This window comes from Hyla sarda, chromosome 1 (assembly GCF_029499605.1).
Source record: "Hyla sarda isolate aHylSar1 chromosome 1, aHylSar1.hap1, whole genome shotgun sequence".
Taxonomy (NCBI): Eukaryota; Metazoa; Chordata; class Amphibia; order Anura; family Hylidae; genus Hyla; species Hyla sarda.
In genome coordinates, this window is record NC_079189.1 from 20,441,081 (window position 1) to 20,458,777 (window position 17,697).

The window sequence follows — 17,697 nt, forward strand, 5'->3', positions numbered from 1 at the left end:
TTTTGTCTGTTATCTTGGGTTCATATGACGTAGGTTATGCTTAACCATTAATTCATGTATTACCTAACTGAGGTATTTTTGCCCCCTTCTCTAGGATACCCTTCACGGCCACCCAGGCACACCCCAGGCCTAATTATTCATGCAAGTGGTACCCTACTTACGGTACATATAAGAATCTGACCACAAGTGGAGGTTAGCTGAAACAGTTAATATAATTTGTGGGAGGAGTCTGGTCTTTATATACCCACCTGATCCACACAGGTGCTGTTGCCAGCATGCAAGATGTCCCCACCCTCCCTTCCCTTTTTTTTCTACAGTCACTCTCAGGGTGTCCCCCTTCTCTAGGATACCCTTCACGGCCACCCAGGCACACCCCAGGCCTAATTATTCATGCAAGTGGTACCCTACTTACGGTACATATAAGAATCTGACCACAAATTATATATATATATATATATATATATATATATATATATATATATATATATATATATAGTCCCAAAATAATGCAGCACTACTTATCTAGTCCAGCAAACAATGGTGGTGCCAGCGTCCAAAAAAAAGACTCGATCAAAGTCCTCCATAGACAGAAACCAAAAACAGGCGCAGCACTCCAAAAAACAGTGTGATTTAATATCTCATGTCAGCATTACAACGTTTCAACTCCTCCTGGAGCCATTTTCAAGCATGCTTGAAAATGGCTCCAGGAGGAGTTGAAACGTGTTAATGCTGACATGAGATATTAAATCACACTGTTTTTTGGAGTGCTGCGCCTGTTTTTGGTATATATATATATATATATATATATATATATATATATATATATATATATATACCGTATATACTCGAGTATAAGCCGACCCGAGTATAAGCCGAGACCCCTAATTTCAACCCAAAATCCCAGGAAAAGTTATTGACTCGAGTATAAGCCTAGGGTGGGAAATACCTCATCCCCCCCTGTCATCATCCAGACCCGTCATTAACATCCTCATCATCCCCTTGTCATCATCCCACACATCCCCCCTTCATCATCCCCTTGTCATCATCCCACACATCCCCTTATCATCCCACACATCCCCCCTTCATCATCCCCTTGTCATCATCCCACACATCCCCTCTTCATCATCCCCTTGTCATCATCCCACACATCCCCTTATCCCACACATCCCCCCTTCATCATCCCCTTGTCATCATCCCACACATCCCCCCTTCATCATCCCCTTGTCATCATCCCACACATCCCCTTATCATCCCACACATCCCCCCTTCATCATCCCCTTGTAATCATCCCACACCCCCCCCTTCATCATCCCCACCCCCCTTCATCATCCCCACACCCCCCCCCCTTCATCATCCTCTTCTCATCATTCGCCCTCAGTGGTCTTCAACCTGCGGACCTCCAGAGGTTTCAAAACTACAACTCCCAGCAAGCCCGGGCAGCCATCGGCTGTCCGGGCTTGCTGGGAGTTGTAGTTTTGAAACCTCCGGAGGTCCGCAGGTTGAAGACCACTGCGGCCTTCAACATGCGGACCTCCAGAGGTTTCAAAACTACAACTCCCAGCAAGCCCGGGCAGCCATCGGCTGTCCGGGCTTGCTGGGAGTTGTAGTTTTGAAACCGCCGGAGGTCCGCAGGTTGAAGACCACTGCGGCCTTCAACATCATCCAGCCCCCTCTCACCCCCTTTAGTTCTGAGTACTCACCTCCGCTCGGCGCTGGTCCGGTCCTGCAGGGCTGTCCGGTAAGGAGGTGGTCCGGTGAGGAGGTGGTCCGGGCTGCTATCTTCACCGGGGGCGCCTCTTCTCCGCGCTTCCGGCCCAGAATAGAGCCGTTGCCTTGACAACGACGTATCTGCGTCGTTGTCAAGGCAACGTGACTATTCTGAGGCCGGGCCCGAAGCGCTTAGAAGAGGCCTCCCCGGTGAAGATAGCAGCCCGGACCACCTCCTCACCGGACCACCTCCTTACCGGACAGCCCTGCAGGACCGGACCAGCGCCGAGCGGAGGTGAGTACTCAGAACTAAAGGGGGTGAGAGGGGGCTGGATGATGTTGAAGGCCGCAGTGGTCTTCAACCTGCGGACCTCCGGAGGTTTCAAAACTACAACTCCCAGCAAGCCCGGACAGCCGATGGCTGCCCTGGCTTGCTGGGAGTTGTAGTTTTGAAACCTCTGGAAGTCCGCAGGTTGAAGACCACTGCGGGTGGGGGAGTTCACTCGAGTATAAGCCGAGGGGGGTGTTTTCAGCACGAAAAATCGTGCTGAAAAACTCGGCTTATACTCGAGTATATACGGTATATATATATATATATATATATATATATATATATATATATATATATATATATATATATATAATATATATATATATATATATATATATATCTCTACATATCCGTAACAGTGCTATGCCTGTGGCACAACTTCACCAGATAAGCACACCTCTTACCTCTACTACCCATTTCTACATGCTGAAAGGGTAGCTGCACTAGATAGCGTCTTTTTTCTCTTCTTTTTGACATATACTCTGGATTCAGATTTACATGGAGCAGCGAGTCATACAAGAGAACCATCATTCATTTATTGTCTAAGGAGCTGCTTCATTATTTTCAATATTTATGCATAAAAGTGACTTTAAAACTAAACCAGATTTCCACACAAGTCCTCAAAGTAGATAAAGAGGGTAAAATCAGAAGAAATGTCAAAAATATTTGAACTGGCCATTTATTTATTAAGGAAAATGTCTAATGTCTGTAAATATGTGAAGTTTTGCTATTAGCAGATAATTTAAAGATAAAATTCAAGACGTGAGTTTTCAATCATTCTAATGACCATCAGATATGTAACCCCTTAAGGACCAAGCGTTTTTCTGTTTTTGCACTTTCATTTTTTCCTCCTTACCTTTTAAAAATCATAACCCTTTTAATTTTGCACCTAAAAATCCATATCAGGTCTTATTGTTTGCAACACCAATTCTACTTTGTAATGACATCAGTCGTTTTACCTAAAAATATACGGCAAAACCGGAAAAAAAAATAATTGTGCGGGGGCTTCCGTTTCTACGCAGTACATTTTTCGGTACAAATGACACTTTATATTTATTCTATAGGTCCATATGATTAAAATGATACCCTACTTATATAGGTTTGATTTTTTTTGTACTTTTGGAAAAAATCATGCACGAAAATTAATACATTTAAAATTGTCCTATTCTGACCCCTATAACTTTTTTATTTTTACGCTTACAGTGCAGTATGAGGACTCTTTTTTGCGCCGTGATCTGAAGTTTTAATTGGTACCATTTTTGTTTTGATCAAATTTTTTTTATCGCTTTTTATTCCTTTTTTATGGTATAAGAAGTGACCAAAAATACTCTATTTTGGACTGTGGAATTTTTTTGTGCGTACGCCATTGACCATGTGGTTTAATTTATGATACATTTTTATAGTTTGGACATTTAAGCACGTGGCGATACCACATATGTTTATTTTTTATTATGTTTATAGATTTTTTACATGGAATTTGGGAAAAGGGGGATGATTTGAACTTTTAATAAGGAAGGGGTTAATGTGTGTGTTTTGAAACTTTTTAAAAAAACTTTTAGTCCCCTTAGGGGACTTTTAGGAGGAATCATTAAATTCCTCATATAGATCATTATATTGATCTGTGTGCTCTGCGCTCGATTGATAAAGCCTGGTCCTGCTAGGCTGTATCATTCCGAGAACTGGAGCCGCCGCAGCAGGAGAGGTAAGCCCTCCAGCTACCTCAGCAGTGGATCGCCCCCCCCCCCCCCCCACGATCGCACTGCTGGGGGGCGATCCACCCCAATGGACCACCAGGGACAGGATAAAGGCACCTTTAGACGCCGCTGTCAATCTAAAGGGTTAATAGCCGGCCGCGGTGATCGCCGCATGTTGGCTATTAACGCCAGCCACCAGCTACAGGAATCAGCTGGGGGCTGGCTGGTATGACGTGGGCTCGAGTTGGGAGCCCGTGTCATACCCTGTTAACGGCCATTGGAGGAGCATAGACGTCCATCGTCATCATTGGGTTAAAGAACAGGGATTTAGTCTGATCATCACAATGCGTTTGTGAAAGAGAATAACGGCATAAAAAAGATTTCCGAGGACCTTTAGAAGAAGATTTCTTGATGTTCACCTGGTTGGAAAAGTTTTAAAAAAAACGTTCTTAACCTCTTAAGGACGCAGGGCGTACCTGTACGCCCTGCGCCCTGTCACGGTCTATAACGCGGGGTCACGCCATGACCCCGCGTCATAGCGGGTCGGTCCCAGTGGTTAATGAAAGCGGGACCCTGAACTAACAGCATGCGGCACCGATCATTGTGCCACATGCTATGAACCCTTTAGACACAGCGTCCAAAGTTGCTCTCCGCATCTAAAGTAACAAAAATACACTCCTGGTAGCTCAGTCGGTTTGACGGGGACCATCACGGTGAAATCGCGATGTACCGATCAGCTAGAGCGCGGTGTGTCCGATCGGTGATTAATTGCTCCAAGCCTGAAATCCAGGCAAAAAAAAAAAAACACATGGCATACTATTTTGGAAACTACACCCCTTAAAGGGGTTCTCCGGTGCTTACACATCTTATCCCCTATCCAAAGGATAGGGGATAAGATGCCTGATCGCAGTAGTCCCACCGCTGGGGACCCCTGTGATCTTGCACGCGGCACCCCGTTTGTAAACAGTCCCCAGAGCGTGTTAGCCCCCTCCCATAGGCTTGCATTGAGGTGCGGAGCGTGACGTCACACGGGGGCGAGGGGTGTGACGTCACACACCGCCAGGCCCTGTGGTCATCCGTAATTAGACCCGGAGCGAACACGCACCGGGGACTGATTACAAACGGGGTGCCGCGTGCAAGATCACGGGGGTCCCCCGCAGCGGGACTCCCGCGATCAGGCATCTTATCCCCTATCCTTTGGATAGGGGAAAAGATGTGTAAGCACCAGAGAACCCCTTTAAGGAATGTAACAAGGGGTACAGTGAGCCTCAACAGGTCACAGGTGTTTGATGACTTTTTGTTAAAGTTGGGTGTGTAAAGGAAAAAAAAAATAGTTTTCACTAAAATGCAGTTTTCTCCAAATTTTTTATTTTTACATGGGGTAATAGGAGAAAATACCCCCCCAATATTTGTAACCCCATTTCATCTGTGTATGGAAATACCCCATTTGTGGACGTCAAGTGCTCTGCTGGCGAACTACAATGTTCAGAAGAGGAAGAGCGCCATTGAGCTTTTAGAAAGAGAATTTGTTTTGAATGGAAGTCAAGGGCTATGTGCATTTACAAAGCCCCCCGTGGTGCCAGAACAGTGGACCCCCCCACATGTGACCCCATTTTGGAAACTACACCCCACACAGAATTTAATAAGGGGTGCAGTGAGTATTTACACCCCACTGGCGTTTAACAGTTTGGAACAGTGGGCTGTGCAAATGAAAAAAATTATTTTCCATTTTTACGGACCACTGTTCCAAAAATCTGTCAGAAACCTGTGGGGCGTAAATGCTCACTGTACCCCTTATTACATTACATGAGGGGTGTAGTTTCCAAAATGGGGTCACATGTGGGGGGGTCCATTGTTCTGGCCTTAAATTTCGGACATATTTTCCCTTCAAAATCCCAATGGCGCTCCTTCTCTTCTGAGCATTGTAGTGCGCCAGCAGAGAATTTTACATCCACATATGGGGCATGTTCTTACTCTTACTCTTTTTTTCTATTCTCCCTTGTGAAAATGAAAATTTAGGGTGACACCAGCATTTTAGTGAATTTTTTTTCATTTTCCCAACCAACTTCAATGAAAATTCCAAAGTGAGAGAGCGCCATGCGCATTTGAGGACTTCATTAGGGATTGCATACAGTGGGGATCAAAAGTTTGGGCACCCCAGGTAAAATATTTATTAATGTGCATAAAGAAGCCAAGGAAAGATGGAAAAATCTCCATAAGGCATCACATTACAGATAAGACATTCTTATAATATGTCAACAAAAGTTAAATTTTATTTCCATCATTTACACTTTCAAAATAATAGAAAACAAAATAATGGCATCTCCAAAAGTTTGGGCACCCTGCAGAATTTATAGCATGCACTGCCCCCTTTGCAAAGCTGAGACCTGCCAGTGTCATGGATTGTTCTCAATCATCCTCTGGGAAGACCAGATTATGTCAATCTCAAAGGTTTTAAATGCCCAGACTCATCCAACCTTCCCCCAACAATCAGCACCATGGGTTCTTCTAAGCAGTTGTCTAGAAATCCAAAACTGAAAATAGTTGACGCTCACAAAGCTGGAGAAGGCTATAAGAAGATAGTAAACCGTTTTCAGATGTCAATATCTTCTGTTTGGAATGTAATTAACCCCTTAAGGACCACGGGTTTTTCAGTTTTTGCACATTTGTTTTTTCCTCCCCACCTTTTAAAAATCATAACCCTTTCAATATTGCACCTGAAAATCCATATGATGGCTTATTTTTTGAGCCAACCAATTCTAATTTGAAGTGACATCAGTCATTTTACCCAAAAATCTACGGCGAAATGGAAAAAAAAAAATATTGTGCGACGAAATTGAAGAAAAAACTAAAAATTTTTTACCTTTTGGGGTTTCCGTTTCTACGCAGTCCATTTTTCGATAAAAATGATACCCTATCTTTATTCTGTAGGCCCATACGATTAAAATGATACACTACATATAAGTTTGATTTTGTCGTACTTCTGGAAAAAATCATAACTACATGCAGGAAAATGTATATGTTTACAATTGCAATCTTCTGACCCCTATAACTTTTTTATTTTACCCCTTATGTAGCAGTATGAGGACTCATTTTTTGCGCCGTGATCTGAAGTTTTTAGCTGTACCATTTTCGTATTGATCGGACTTTTTGATCGCTTTTTATTCATTTTTTCATGATATAAAAAGTGACCAAAAATACTTTATTTTGGACTTTTTTTGCACGTACGCTATTGACCGTGCGATTTAATTAATGAAATATTTTTATAGTTCGGACATTTACGCAAGCAGTGATACAACATATGTTTATATTTATTTTTTATTTACATGTTTGTTTTTTTATGGGAAAAGGGGGGTGATTCAAACTTTTATTAGGGAAAGGGTTAAATTACATTTATTAACTTTTTTTTTTACACTTTTTTTTGCAGTATTATAGCTCCCATAGGGGGCTATAACGTTGCATACACTGATCTTATACCTGGTTCACTGAAAATCCATAGCTTTGCATCTTAGGCTTGGAGCAATCAATCGCCGAAGGGACTCACCGGAGGAAGGGAAGAGGACCTCCGCTCGTGTCCCAGCTGATCGGGACACCGCATTTTCACTGTGGTGGTCCTGATCAGCCCCACTGAGCAGCCGGGCAGCTTTCACTTTCGTTTTAGACGCGGCATTCAACTTTGAAAGCTGCATCTAAAGGGTTAATAGCACGCGACACCGCAATCGCTGCCGTGCACTATTAGCCCTGGGTCCCAGCTTCAGATACATGCTGGGACGAACCCGATATCACGCGGGGTCACCGCGTGACCCCGGCCAAGGACGTAAATATACCGCATTTATCAGCGTATAACACGCACCCCCATTTTAACAGTGAAATTTAAGTAAAAAATGAAATGTAAAATAAATGACTTGGACTAAATGCCACATCATCCCCCCAACTTCGTTTTCTTCTGCACCTCAGTTTTGTCCCGTCCCCTCCAGTGCCACATCATTCCTTCCCTTTTATCAGTCCCTGTGCCACATTTACCCCTCTCATCGCCACCCACCATGTCTCATCATCCCCCCATGTCTCATCATTTCCCCCTGTTATAGACCACCACTAGCCATACAGACATTAAGCCTTTAGTGCCTCCCCCACCATAATTTCCCCCTGTCTCATCATCCCCCACCCTGTCTCATCATGCTCCCCATCATTCCCCCCTCATCATTTCCCCCTGTCTCATCGTTCCCCCACCATGTTCCTCCGCGAGTCAGGGTTCAGAGTGCGGCGACTACAGGAAATGAAAAGTGACATCACTGTTGCCACGCAGAGAAGCCACGAGAGGATGTCACTCATCTGCTTCATGACCACACAGCCCGCAAGACCGCCGCCTGACCTGGCCTGCCGAAACGCAGCCAGGTAAGGAAAATTAAAAAAAACTATGAAAATCAGGGAACGTGGGGAATGATGAGGGAGGGGGGAGGTAATAAAAATATAAAGCAGAGCGGGGAGGAAACGCCGCTGGTCACTGATTTAAAGTGGCCGCGGCCGTGCTGCTAATATTTAACAAGCAGTCGCTGCTGCGGCCACTTTAAATCAGTGACCAGAAGATTTATCGGCATATAACAGGCTTTTTGCCTTAAATTTAAGTTTTAAAAGTGTGTGTTATACACCGATAAATATGGTACGTCCTTGGTCGTTAAGGGGTTAAGAAATGGCAGTCATCAGGAACAGTGGAAGTTAAAGCAATATCTGGAAGACCAAGAAAAATATTAGACAGAACAGCTCGCAGGATTGTGAGAAAAACTATTCAAAACCCACGTTTGATTTCACAATCCCTCCAGAAAGATCTGGCAGACACTGGAGTTGTGGTACACTATTCCACTATAAAGAGATACTTGCGCAAATATGGTCTTCATGGAAGAGTCATCAGAAGAAAACCTCTTCTTCGTCCTCACCACAAAAATCAGCGTTTGAACTTTGCAAATGAACATATAGACAAGCCTGATGCATTTTGGAAACAAGTTCTGTGGACCGATGAGGTTAAAATTGAACTTTTTGGCCGTAATGAGAAAAGTTACGTTTGGAGAAGAAGGGGAACAGAATTTAATGAAAAGAGCCTCTGTCCAACTGTTAAGCACAGGGGTGGATCAATCATGCTTTGGGGTTGTATTGCAGCCAGTGGCAAAGGGAACATCTCACGAGTAGAAGGAAAAATGGATTCAGTAAAATTTCAGCAAATTTTGGATGCTAACTTGATGCCATCTGTGAAAAAGCTGAAGTTAAAGAGAAGATGGCTTCTACAAATGGATAATGATCCTAAACACACCTCGAAATCCATGGGGGATTACATCAAGAGGCGTAAATTGAAGGTTTTGCCATGGCCTTCACAATCTCCTGACCTCAACATAATTGAAAATCTATGGATAGACCTTAAAAGAGCAGTGCGTGACAGACAGCCCAGACATCTGTCAGAACTGGAAGACTTTTGTAAGAAAGAATGGGCAAAGATACCTCAAACAAGAATTGAAAGACTCTTGGCTGGGTACGAAAAGTGTTTACAAGCTCTGATACTTGCCAAAGGTGGCAGTACAAGATATAAACTCTGCAGGGTGCCCAAACTTTTGCAGACGCCATGTGAAAGTGTTAATGATGGAACTAAAATCAAACTTTTGTTGACATATTATAAGAATGTCTAATCTGTAATGTGATACCTTTTGGAGATTTTTCCATCTTTCCTTGGCTTCTTTATGCACATTAATACAAATTTTTACCTGGGGTGCTAAAACTTTTGATTCCCACTGTAGGGGGACATAGGGGTATTCTACACCAGTAATTCCCAAACAGGGTGCCTCCAGCTGTTGCAAAATTTTCAGCATGCCTGGACAGTCAGTGGCTGCCCGGAAATGCTGGGACTTGTTGTTTTGCAACAGCTGGAGGCTCTGTTTTGGAAACACTGCCGTACAATATGTTTTTAATTTTTATTGGGGGGTGGGGGGACAGTGTAAGGGGGTGTATATGTAATGTTTTACCCTTTATTATGTGTTAGTATAGTGTAGTGTTTTTAGGGTACATTCGCACTGGCGGGTTACGGTGAGTTTACCGCTAGGAGTTTGCCCTGCAGCGAAAAATTTGCCGCAGCTCAAACTTGAAGCAGGAAACTCACTGTAAACTCACACGGGTCAATGCACCCTGTACATTCACATGGGGGTGGGGGGGGGGGGCAAACCTCCAGCTGTTTCAAAACCACAAGTCCCAGCCTGTACTGACAGACCGTGCATGCTGGTAGTTGTACTTTTGCAACAGCTGGAGGCACACTTGTTGGAAAACCTTCAGTTATGTTCTGTTACCTAACTCAGAATTTTCCAACCAGTGTGCCTCCATCTGTTGCAAAACTACAACTCCCAGCATGTACTGATCACCGAAGGTCATGCTGGGATTTGCAGTTTTGCAACATCTGGAGGGCTACAGTTTAGAGATCACTGCACAGTGATCTCCAAACTGTAGCCCTTGAGCTGTTGCAAAACTACAAATCCCAGCTTGCCCACACAGCAAACAGCTGTCTAGGCATGCTGGGAGTTGTAGTTTTGCAACATCTGAAGGGCTACAGTTTAGAGACCACTGTACTGACCACTGTATGTTGCTAGGGAACTCACCGGCTTCCGTAGGATCTCTTCTTCCGCCGATCCCCGCCTGCTGATGGGTAAGTGGACTTCGGCGTTGGTCCTCTGTCATTTCCCCCTTCTGCCCCGCCTATTGTGCGTGGGCAGGACGGGGAAACCGAAAGTTAACCCCCCCTGCCCCTGATCTGCTATTGGTCATCGCTTCTTGACGACCAATAGCAGGGATAGGTGGGGTTACACCCCTGCCACCTCACTCCTATCCCTTCAGGGGGTTCGTGGGTGTCTCGGACAACTGTGATCCCCCATATAGTGATGAGCAGCATTGCCCATATTCGAATTTGCGATATTTTGCAAATATAAAGACGAATATTCGTCTTATTTTTGCGAATTTCGTATATTTGCATATGCGAATATTCGCATATTCGCGTACTCGAGGAAGAAAACAGTGAGTGGGTGGGCAACTTTACTATTGGTTGCTATGGATGTTGTTGATAACCTCTGACAAGTGTATTTGCATCATTCTAATTGGCCCATAAGTGAAAAGAAGGAATATGCGAATGTGCACAAATGCAGAAAAAAGTGAATATTCGTAATTTCGAATATATAGCGAATATATTCACAATATTCGTGAAATTGCAAATTTGCTATATTCAAAATAAAAATTTGAAATGGGAATACTCGCGCCCAATACTACCCTTTTATATTCCGGTCACCGGGTCACCATAGACCCGTATGACCCGTAATTTGCGCAAATCGCCAGTGTGAATTCACCGGCCATTTGTGACGATCACTGATGACCCCCTTGGGCATTTGCACGGGGTGCCTGCTGATAGATATCAGCAGTCACCCCGGTCCGGTCCCCACCTGGCGCGCGGCCGGGACCGAAATTCCTACGGGCGTACAGGTACGCCCTGGGTCCTTAACCTGTTCAGGACCCAGGGCGTACGGGTACTTCCTGACACCCTAGTACTTAAGGACCCAGGACATACCTGTACGCCCGTGGGAATTTCGGTCCCCGCCACGCGCCGGGCGGGGACCAGACCGGGGTGTCTGCTGATATCGATCAGCATGCACCCCACGCAAATACCCAGGGGAGTCATCAGACCCCCCATGTCGGCAATCACCGCAAATCGTAGGTGAATTCACATTTGCGATTTGCGCCGATTCCGGTGATGCGGGTCACATGTGACCCGCTGACCCGGAGATACATGGTGATCGGGGGTGTAGGATACACCCCCAATCACCTCCTGTATCTATGGGGAGGTGGCGATTTCGTCACCCCCCCCCCCCCCAGGATCGCTTCTATTGGCCGGATGATAGCAGCTGGCAAGGGAGGTATTAATGACCTCTTCTTGCCGCTCTGCCGGCTGGCTGAGTTCAGAGGAAGCCAGGTACCCTCCCTCTGCCGTGATCGGAGCACCTCAGGAGAGAAGATCCCCCTTAGAGCAGGGACAGATTACATCACAGGGACAGGTAGGAAAAAAAGTAAAAAAAAATAAAAAGTTAAAAAAAGGGGGGGGGGGGGGGTTCAGGGCACTGCATTTGGCCCCCACCTTTTTTTTGTCCGCCGTTATATCATACAGTTACACCAAGCACACACACTACATACTCCCCCCCACCCCACACACACCACCTCCCCCCCTGCCACCGCCCCCCCCCTCCGCCCGCCACCATAGAAAAAAGGCGATAGCTTGCCAGGCATTTTCGGCAGTGGAAGCATACGCTTTTCTTGCCTCCAACTCCAAATCTGTCAGTGAGGAAGAGGAAGATCCTACATTCCTGTGTTCTTCCTCATCATCTAGTGCTGATGATGAGTCCCCTGTCAGGCGGCGGAGACGGCGGAGATAGGGGCCCAGTGGCCGGCACTAGTACAAGCGACAATGCCACTCGTATTAGGAGTCCGACCCCCCAGACAAGTGTATCGGAGCCCCCTTCTGGTGAACCTGTCTGGAGACCCCAGAGGCTTATCAGCCACGGATTCCGGAGTTTGTTGGCGACTCTGGAATCAGGATTGACAATTCTGGATTCACTGAAATTGACTATTTCAGTAATTTTTTTCAGTGAAAGTTTTTTCAATCTGATGGTGGAGCAGATGAATCTGTATGCCCAGCAGTTCATCGCCCACCACCCTCATTCTTTTTTTGGCCTGGTCCAATGAATGGTACGCCATTGATGCAGCAGAAATGAGGACATTTTGGGGCCTCTTGCTGCATATGGGCCTGTTCAAAAAGCCAAGTGTCAGACAGTACTGGAGCGTCCTATACAAGACCCCGCTTTACAGTACGGTCATGACACAAAAGAGGTTCGAGGCCATTCAGAAATGCCTCCATTATGCAGATAATGCGGCATGTCCACTCCAAAGTGATCCCGCCTATGACCGGCTTTACAAAGTGAGGCGCGGTATGGCGTGAAGCTCTATAAACTTTGTGAGAGTACCTCCGAGTACACTTACAAGTTTAGAGTATATGAAGGACGAGATTCCCTTATTGAACCCCCAGATTGTTCCCCCCACTCTGGGTGTTTGCGGGAAAATCTTGTGCACCCATTGCTGGATAAGGGTTACCACGTGTACGTGGACAACTTTTATACCAGCATCCCTCTGTTCACATCCCTTGCCGCCAGGGACCGTGTGGGACCGTGCGGAAAAACCAGAGAGGCCTCCCTCTAAATTTGATCCAGACACCTATGACCAAGGGAGAGTCCCGTGCCCTTACTCATGAAAACCTGTAGCTGGTCAGGTATAAGAATAAGAGGGATGTCCTTATGCTGACCATCATTCATGGTAACGGCAGCTCACCCGTCCCTTTGCAAGGTACCCCAACACCGGTCCTCAAGCCCGATTGTATTCTGGACTACAATCGGTATATGGGGGAGTTGATCTTTCTGATCAAGTCCTCAAGCCATACATGGCCATGTGGAATACACGGGTATGGTACAAAAAGTTGCGGTCTACATGGTACAGGTTGCCATGTACAACGCTTTTGTACTGTCCCAGTACGCTGGCAACACAGGGACATTCCTCCAGTTCCAAGAAGAAGTCCTAAAGGTCCTGATCTTTAGCGACCGGAAAAGAGCAGGCTGGAGTTCCCAAGAAACTGAAGTAAAAGGTGCCAGGATTGTCCCAGGCCAACACTTTCCAGGTGAAGTCCCCCACACTGGAAAGAAGGGACGATCCCAGAAAAAAATGCAGAGTGTGTTACAAGAGGGGGATACGGAAGGATACCACCACTCAATGTGACACTTGCCCCGATCATCCAGGCCTCTGCATTAAGGATTGCATCAGGGAGTATCACACTTCCATGGAGTACTACATTTTCCCTCTTCATTTAAATTTTCCACAATTTGACCCCAATGTACCAAGTCCAGAGTACATTGCAAATTTCAACCCCATAAAACCACCAAAAATGTTTTTTACATAAAAAAAGAAAAACCTGATAAGACCACAGGGGGTATTTTTTTCCAAAAATGGGTCATGGGTCACTGAGTCACTATCATCGGGGACTTTTTTATGTTACCTCAAAAGCGCCATGCCCTCATTCCACCTGAGCGGGGTGCGCATTTGAGGCAACAGGTTAGGGATGGCCACACACGTCACATTCCCAGAATGATGATTCAGAGCATAGGGTTTGGGGTGGGCATATTTTTTAGTTTTGGCTATGCTCTGGTTCATCATTCTGGGAATATAACCTTTTTATGATTATGTGTCCCACTGTACCCCACTTTAGTTAGTGTACCCCAGTTATTTACCCCATGTAATGCCCCTTGAGGGGGGGGGTCCCGCTGTTCTGGCTATATAGGCAGCAATGCAGAAGCTAAAGGACCCTGACTGCGGTCCTGCACCTTAGAGAACGGTGTGCACCCTCAGAGCTCCTAATGTCCAGACAGGTATGTCCTTACTCCAAAGAAATGTATTTACAAATTTACAGCGACATTTTTTTCCTGTTGCCACTTGTCAAAATGAAATATTTGAGGTTACCCCAGCATTTAAGTGTAAAAAAATTAAATTTTTCCTTTTCACATACCACTTAAAGAAGAAATCCCATGCCCCAATTTAAAAAACAAAAAAAGCTCATATTAAAGTACATGTTCTTACCTTCATAATGACCTGGTCCCCGTCTAAATTGCTCATTCCGTTCGCCCGCAATCCCAGCTGAAACTCCGTTACTTCCTGCTTCATGTACCTCTCTGTCTTCCGGTCTGCACATGGGTTCCCACAGTTCCTTTCGTTTACTAGCACGGCTCCAGCCCAGCCTACACTGCCTTACTTCTCCACCCCCTCATTAATGCAATAACGCCCACACATTTCTCTTCTTCCCCACCCTCCCCCGTTCTGCTATCCCCCTAGCTTCCCCAGCACAGGTGGCAGCCTGTCTCATCCAATCCCCACTCATGCACGTGTTCCCCGGCTAGTGATCCAGCTATGTAAGCAGTTTGCTTATCTAGCTTTCATCACTAGTGTCGGAGGAGCCGAGGAAGAAAGCCCCATCATGGTAAATCAATGTGCACAAGTGAAACATGCAATACAAAGAAAACAAATATATATTAACCCATGTATGTTTGTGTATATCCATATATATATTATACACATACATACATTTGCACATGTGTATGTGTATGTGTGTGTGTTTGTATATATACACACACACACACACGTGTGTCTGTATGTGCATGTGTGTGTTTATATATATACATTTCTCTTTTGCACCCTCCTTATATGCCAGTGTTTCTCAACCAGTGTGCCTCCAGCTGTTGCAAAACTACAACTCCCAGCATGCCCGGACAGCCTTCAGCTGTCCGGGCATGCTGGGAGTTGTAGTATTGCAACAGCTGGAGGCACACTGGTTTGGAAAAAACACGGGCATAAAAGGACGCCACCGCTGCATGACATGGTGACATCCCTGAGGTACCTGGGGCAGATGAGTAGGGGGGTCCCTATTTTTTACTTTCAATAAAACACGTCTACCACTATGGCTTATTTTTAGGGGATGTCTTATTTTTTAATTACAGTAAGAATGATACAACATTTCTCTTTTGCACCCTCCAAATATGCCAGGGTTTCCCAACCAGTGTGCCTCCAGCTGTTGCAAAACTACAACTCCCAGCATGCCCGGACAGCCAAAGGCTGTCCGGCACCGCTGGGAGTTGTAGTTTTTCAACAGCTGGAGGAACACTGGTTGGGAAACACTGACATATAAGGACACCACCGCTGCATGACATGGTGACACCCCTGAGGTACCTGGGGCAGATGAGTAGGGGGGTCCCTATTTTTTACTTTCAATAAAACACGTCTACCACTATGGCTTATTTTTAGGGGATGTCTTATTTTTTAATTACAGTAAGAATGATACAACATTTCTCTTTTGCACCCTCCAAATATGCCAGGGTTTCCCAACCAGTGTGCCTCCAGCTGTTGCAAAACTACAACTCCCAGCATGCCCGGACAGCCAAAGGCTGTCCGGCACCGCTGGGAGTTGTAGTTTTTCAACAGCTGGAGGAACACTGGTTGGGAAACACTGACATATAAGGACACCACCGCTGCATGACATGGTGACACCCCTGAGGTACCTGGGGCAGATGAGTAGGGGGGTCCCTATTTTTTACTTTCAATAAAACACATCTACCACTATGGCTTATTTTGAGGGGATGTCTTATTTTTTAATTACAGTAAGAATGATACAACATTTCTCTTTTGCACCCTCCAAATATGCCAGAGTTTCCCAACCAGTGTGCCTCCAGCTGTTGCAAAACTGCAACTCCCAGCATGCCCGGACAGCTGAAGGCTGTCCGGGCATGCTGGGAGTTGTAGTTTTTCAACAGCTGGAGGCACACTAGTTGGGAAGCACTGGCATATAAGGACGCCACCGCTGTACGACATGGTGACATCCCTGAGGTACCTGGGGCAGATGAGTAGGGGGGTCCCTATTCATTACTTTCAATAAAACACGTCTACCACTATGGCTTATTTTGAGGGGATGTCTTATTTTTTAATTAATGTAAGAATGATACAACATTTCTCTTTTGCACCCTCCAAATATGCCAGTGTTTCCAAACCAGTGTGCCTCCAGCTGTTGCAAAACTACAACTCCCAGCATGCCCGGACAGCTGAAGTCTGTCTGTGCATGCTGGGAGTTGTAGTTTTGCAACAGCAGGAGGCACACAGGTTGGGGAACACTGGCCTAGAAGCATCGGAAAATGCTTTATATAGCCTAGAACAGTGTTTCCCAACCAGGATGCCCCCAGCTGTTGCAAAACTACATCTCCCAGCATGCCCGGACAGCTGAAGGCTATACGGGCAAGCTGGGAGTTGTAGTTTTGAAACAGCAGGAAGCACCCTGATTTGAAAACACTGGAATAGAAGCAGAGAACAATGCTTTATATAGCCTAGAACAGTGTTTTTCCTAACAAGGATTCCCCCAGCTGTTGCAAAACTACAACTCCCAGCATGCCCGGACAGCTGAAGGCTGTCTGTGCATGCTGGGAGTTGTAGTTTTGCAACAGCAGGAGGAACACTGGTTGGGAAACACTGGCCTAGGGTAAAATGCTTTATATAGCCTAGAACAGTGTTTCCCAACCAGGATGCCCCCAGCTGTTGCAAAACTACATCTCCCAGCATGCCCGGACAGCTGAAGGCTATACGGGCAAGCTGGGAGTTGTAGTTTTGCAACAGCAGGAGGCACCCTGATTTGAAAACACTGGAATAGAAGCAGAGAACAATGCTTTATATAGCCTAGAACTGTGTTTTTCCTAACCAGGTTGCCTCCAGCTGTTGCAAAACTACAACTCCCAGCATGCCCGGACAGCTGAAGGCACACTGGTTTGCAAAAAAAATGGTTCTACAAGCAGGGGGGGGGGGGGGGGGAGAGAGTGCCTGCCTCTGCACACACAATTTATTTTCAACTCACTGCTTCAGCGCTGATCAAAGCAGGGACATATACTTCTATAGCCCAGATGCAGGGGAGTGCGCTCCTGGGCTATAGAAGTCTGTATTCTTGTTCCGATCAGCGCTGAGTCCTCGGTAATATAGTGCTGCCGGGAGGACACAGAGCTAAACTGGACAGGGGAGAGTGCAGGGGGACAAATACAGGGCACAAATGAGGGTGATTACAGGTTTTTTTGACTGAGGCAGGGAAGAACACTGCCAGTTCCTGCTCTCATCTGCCGTGGGATAAGAATGAAAGTGAAAGCGTGCGCAGGTGCTGCTCTAATTGGTTGAAGCAGCTATTACATATTCATAGCTGCTCAGCCAACCACGTAGGAGGGGAGGGGGGGGAAAATGATTATTTATGAGATGGGGCGGGCAGAGGCGTGCACGGGGCGGGCAGTTGAACTGAAGGCTGCGTGGGGTATTGTGGGAATGTGTTGCGTC

At 45.8% G+C, this 17,697-nt stretch overlaps 1 protein-coding gene across 1 annotated transcript in view; it reads right to left on the reverse strand.

Moving 5' to 3' along the window:
- LOC130361571 (vomeronasal type-2 receptor 26-like) overlaps positions 1 to 14,589 on the reverse strand; it is a 45,344-nt gene extending 30,755 nt beyond the window's left edge. Inside the window, exon 1 of the mRNA XM_056565149.1 lies at positions 14,425 to 14,589. Coding sequence (XP_056421124.1) covers positions 14,425 to 14,508 — 84 coding nt within the window. The 5' untranslated portion in view covers positions 14,509 to 14,589. The remainder of the gene's footprint in view (positions 1 to 14,424) is intronic.
- Between the last annotated feature and the right edge of the window lie 3,108 nt (positions 14,590 to 17,697).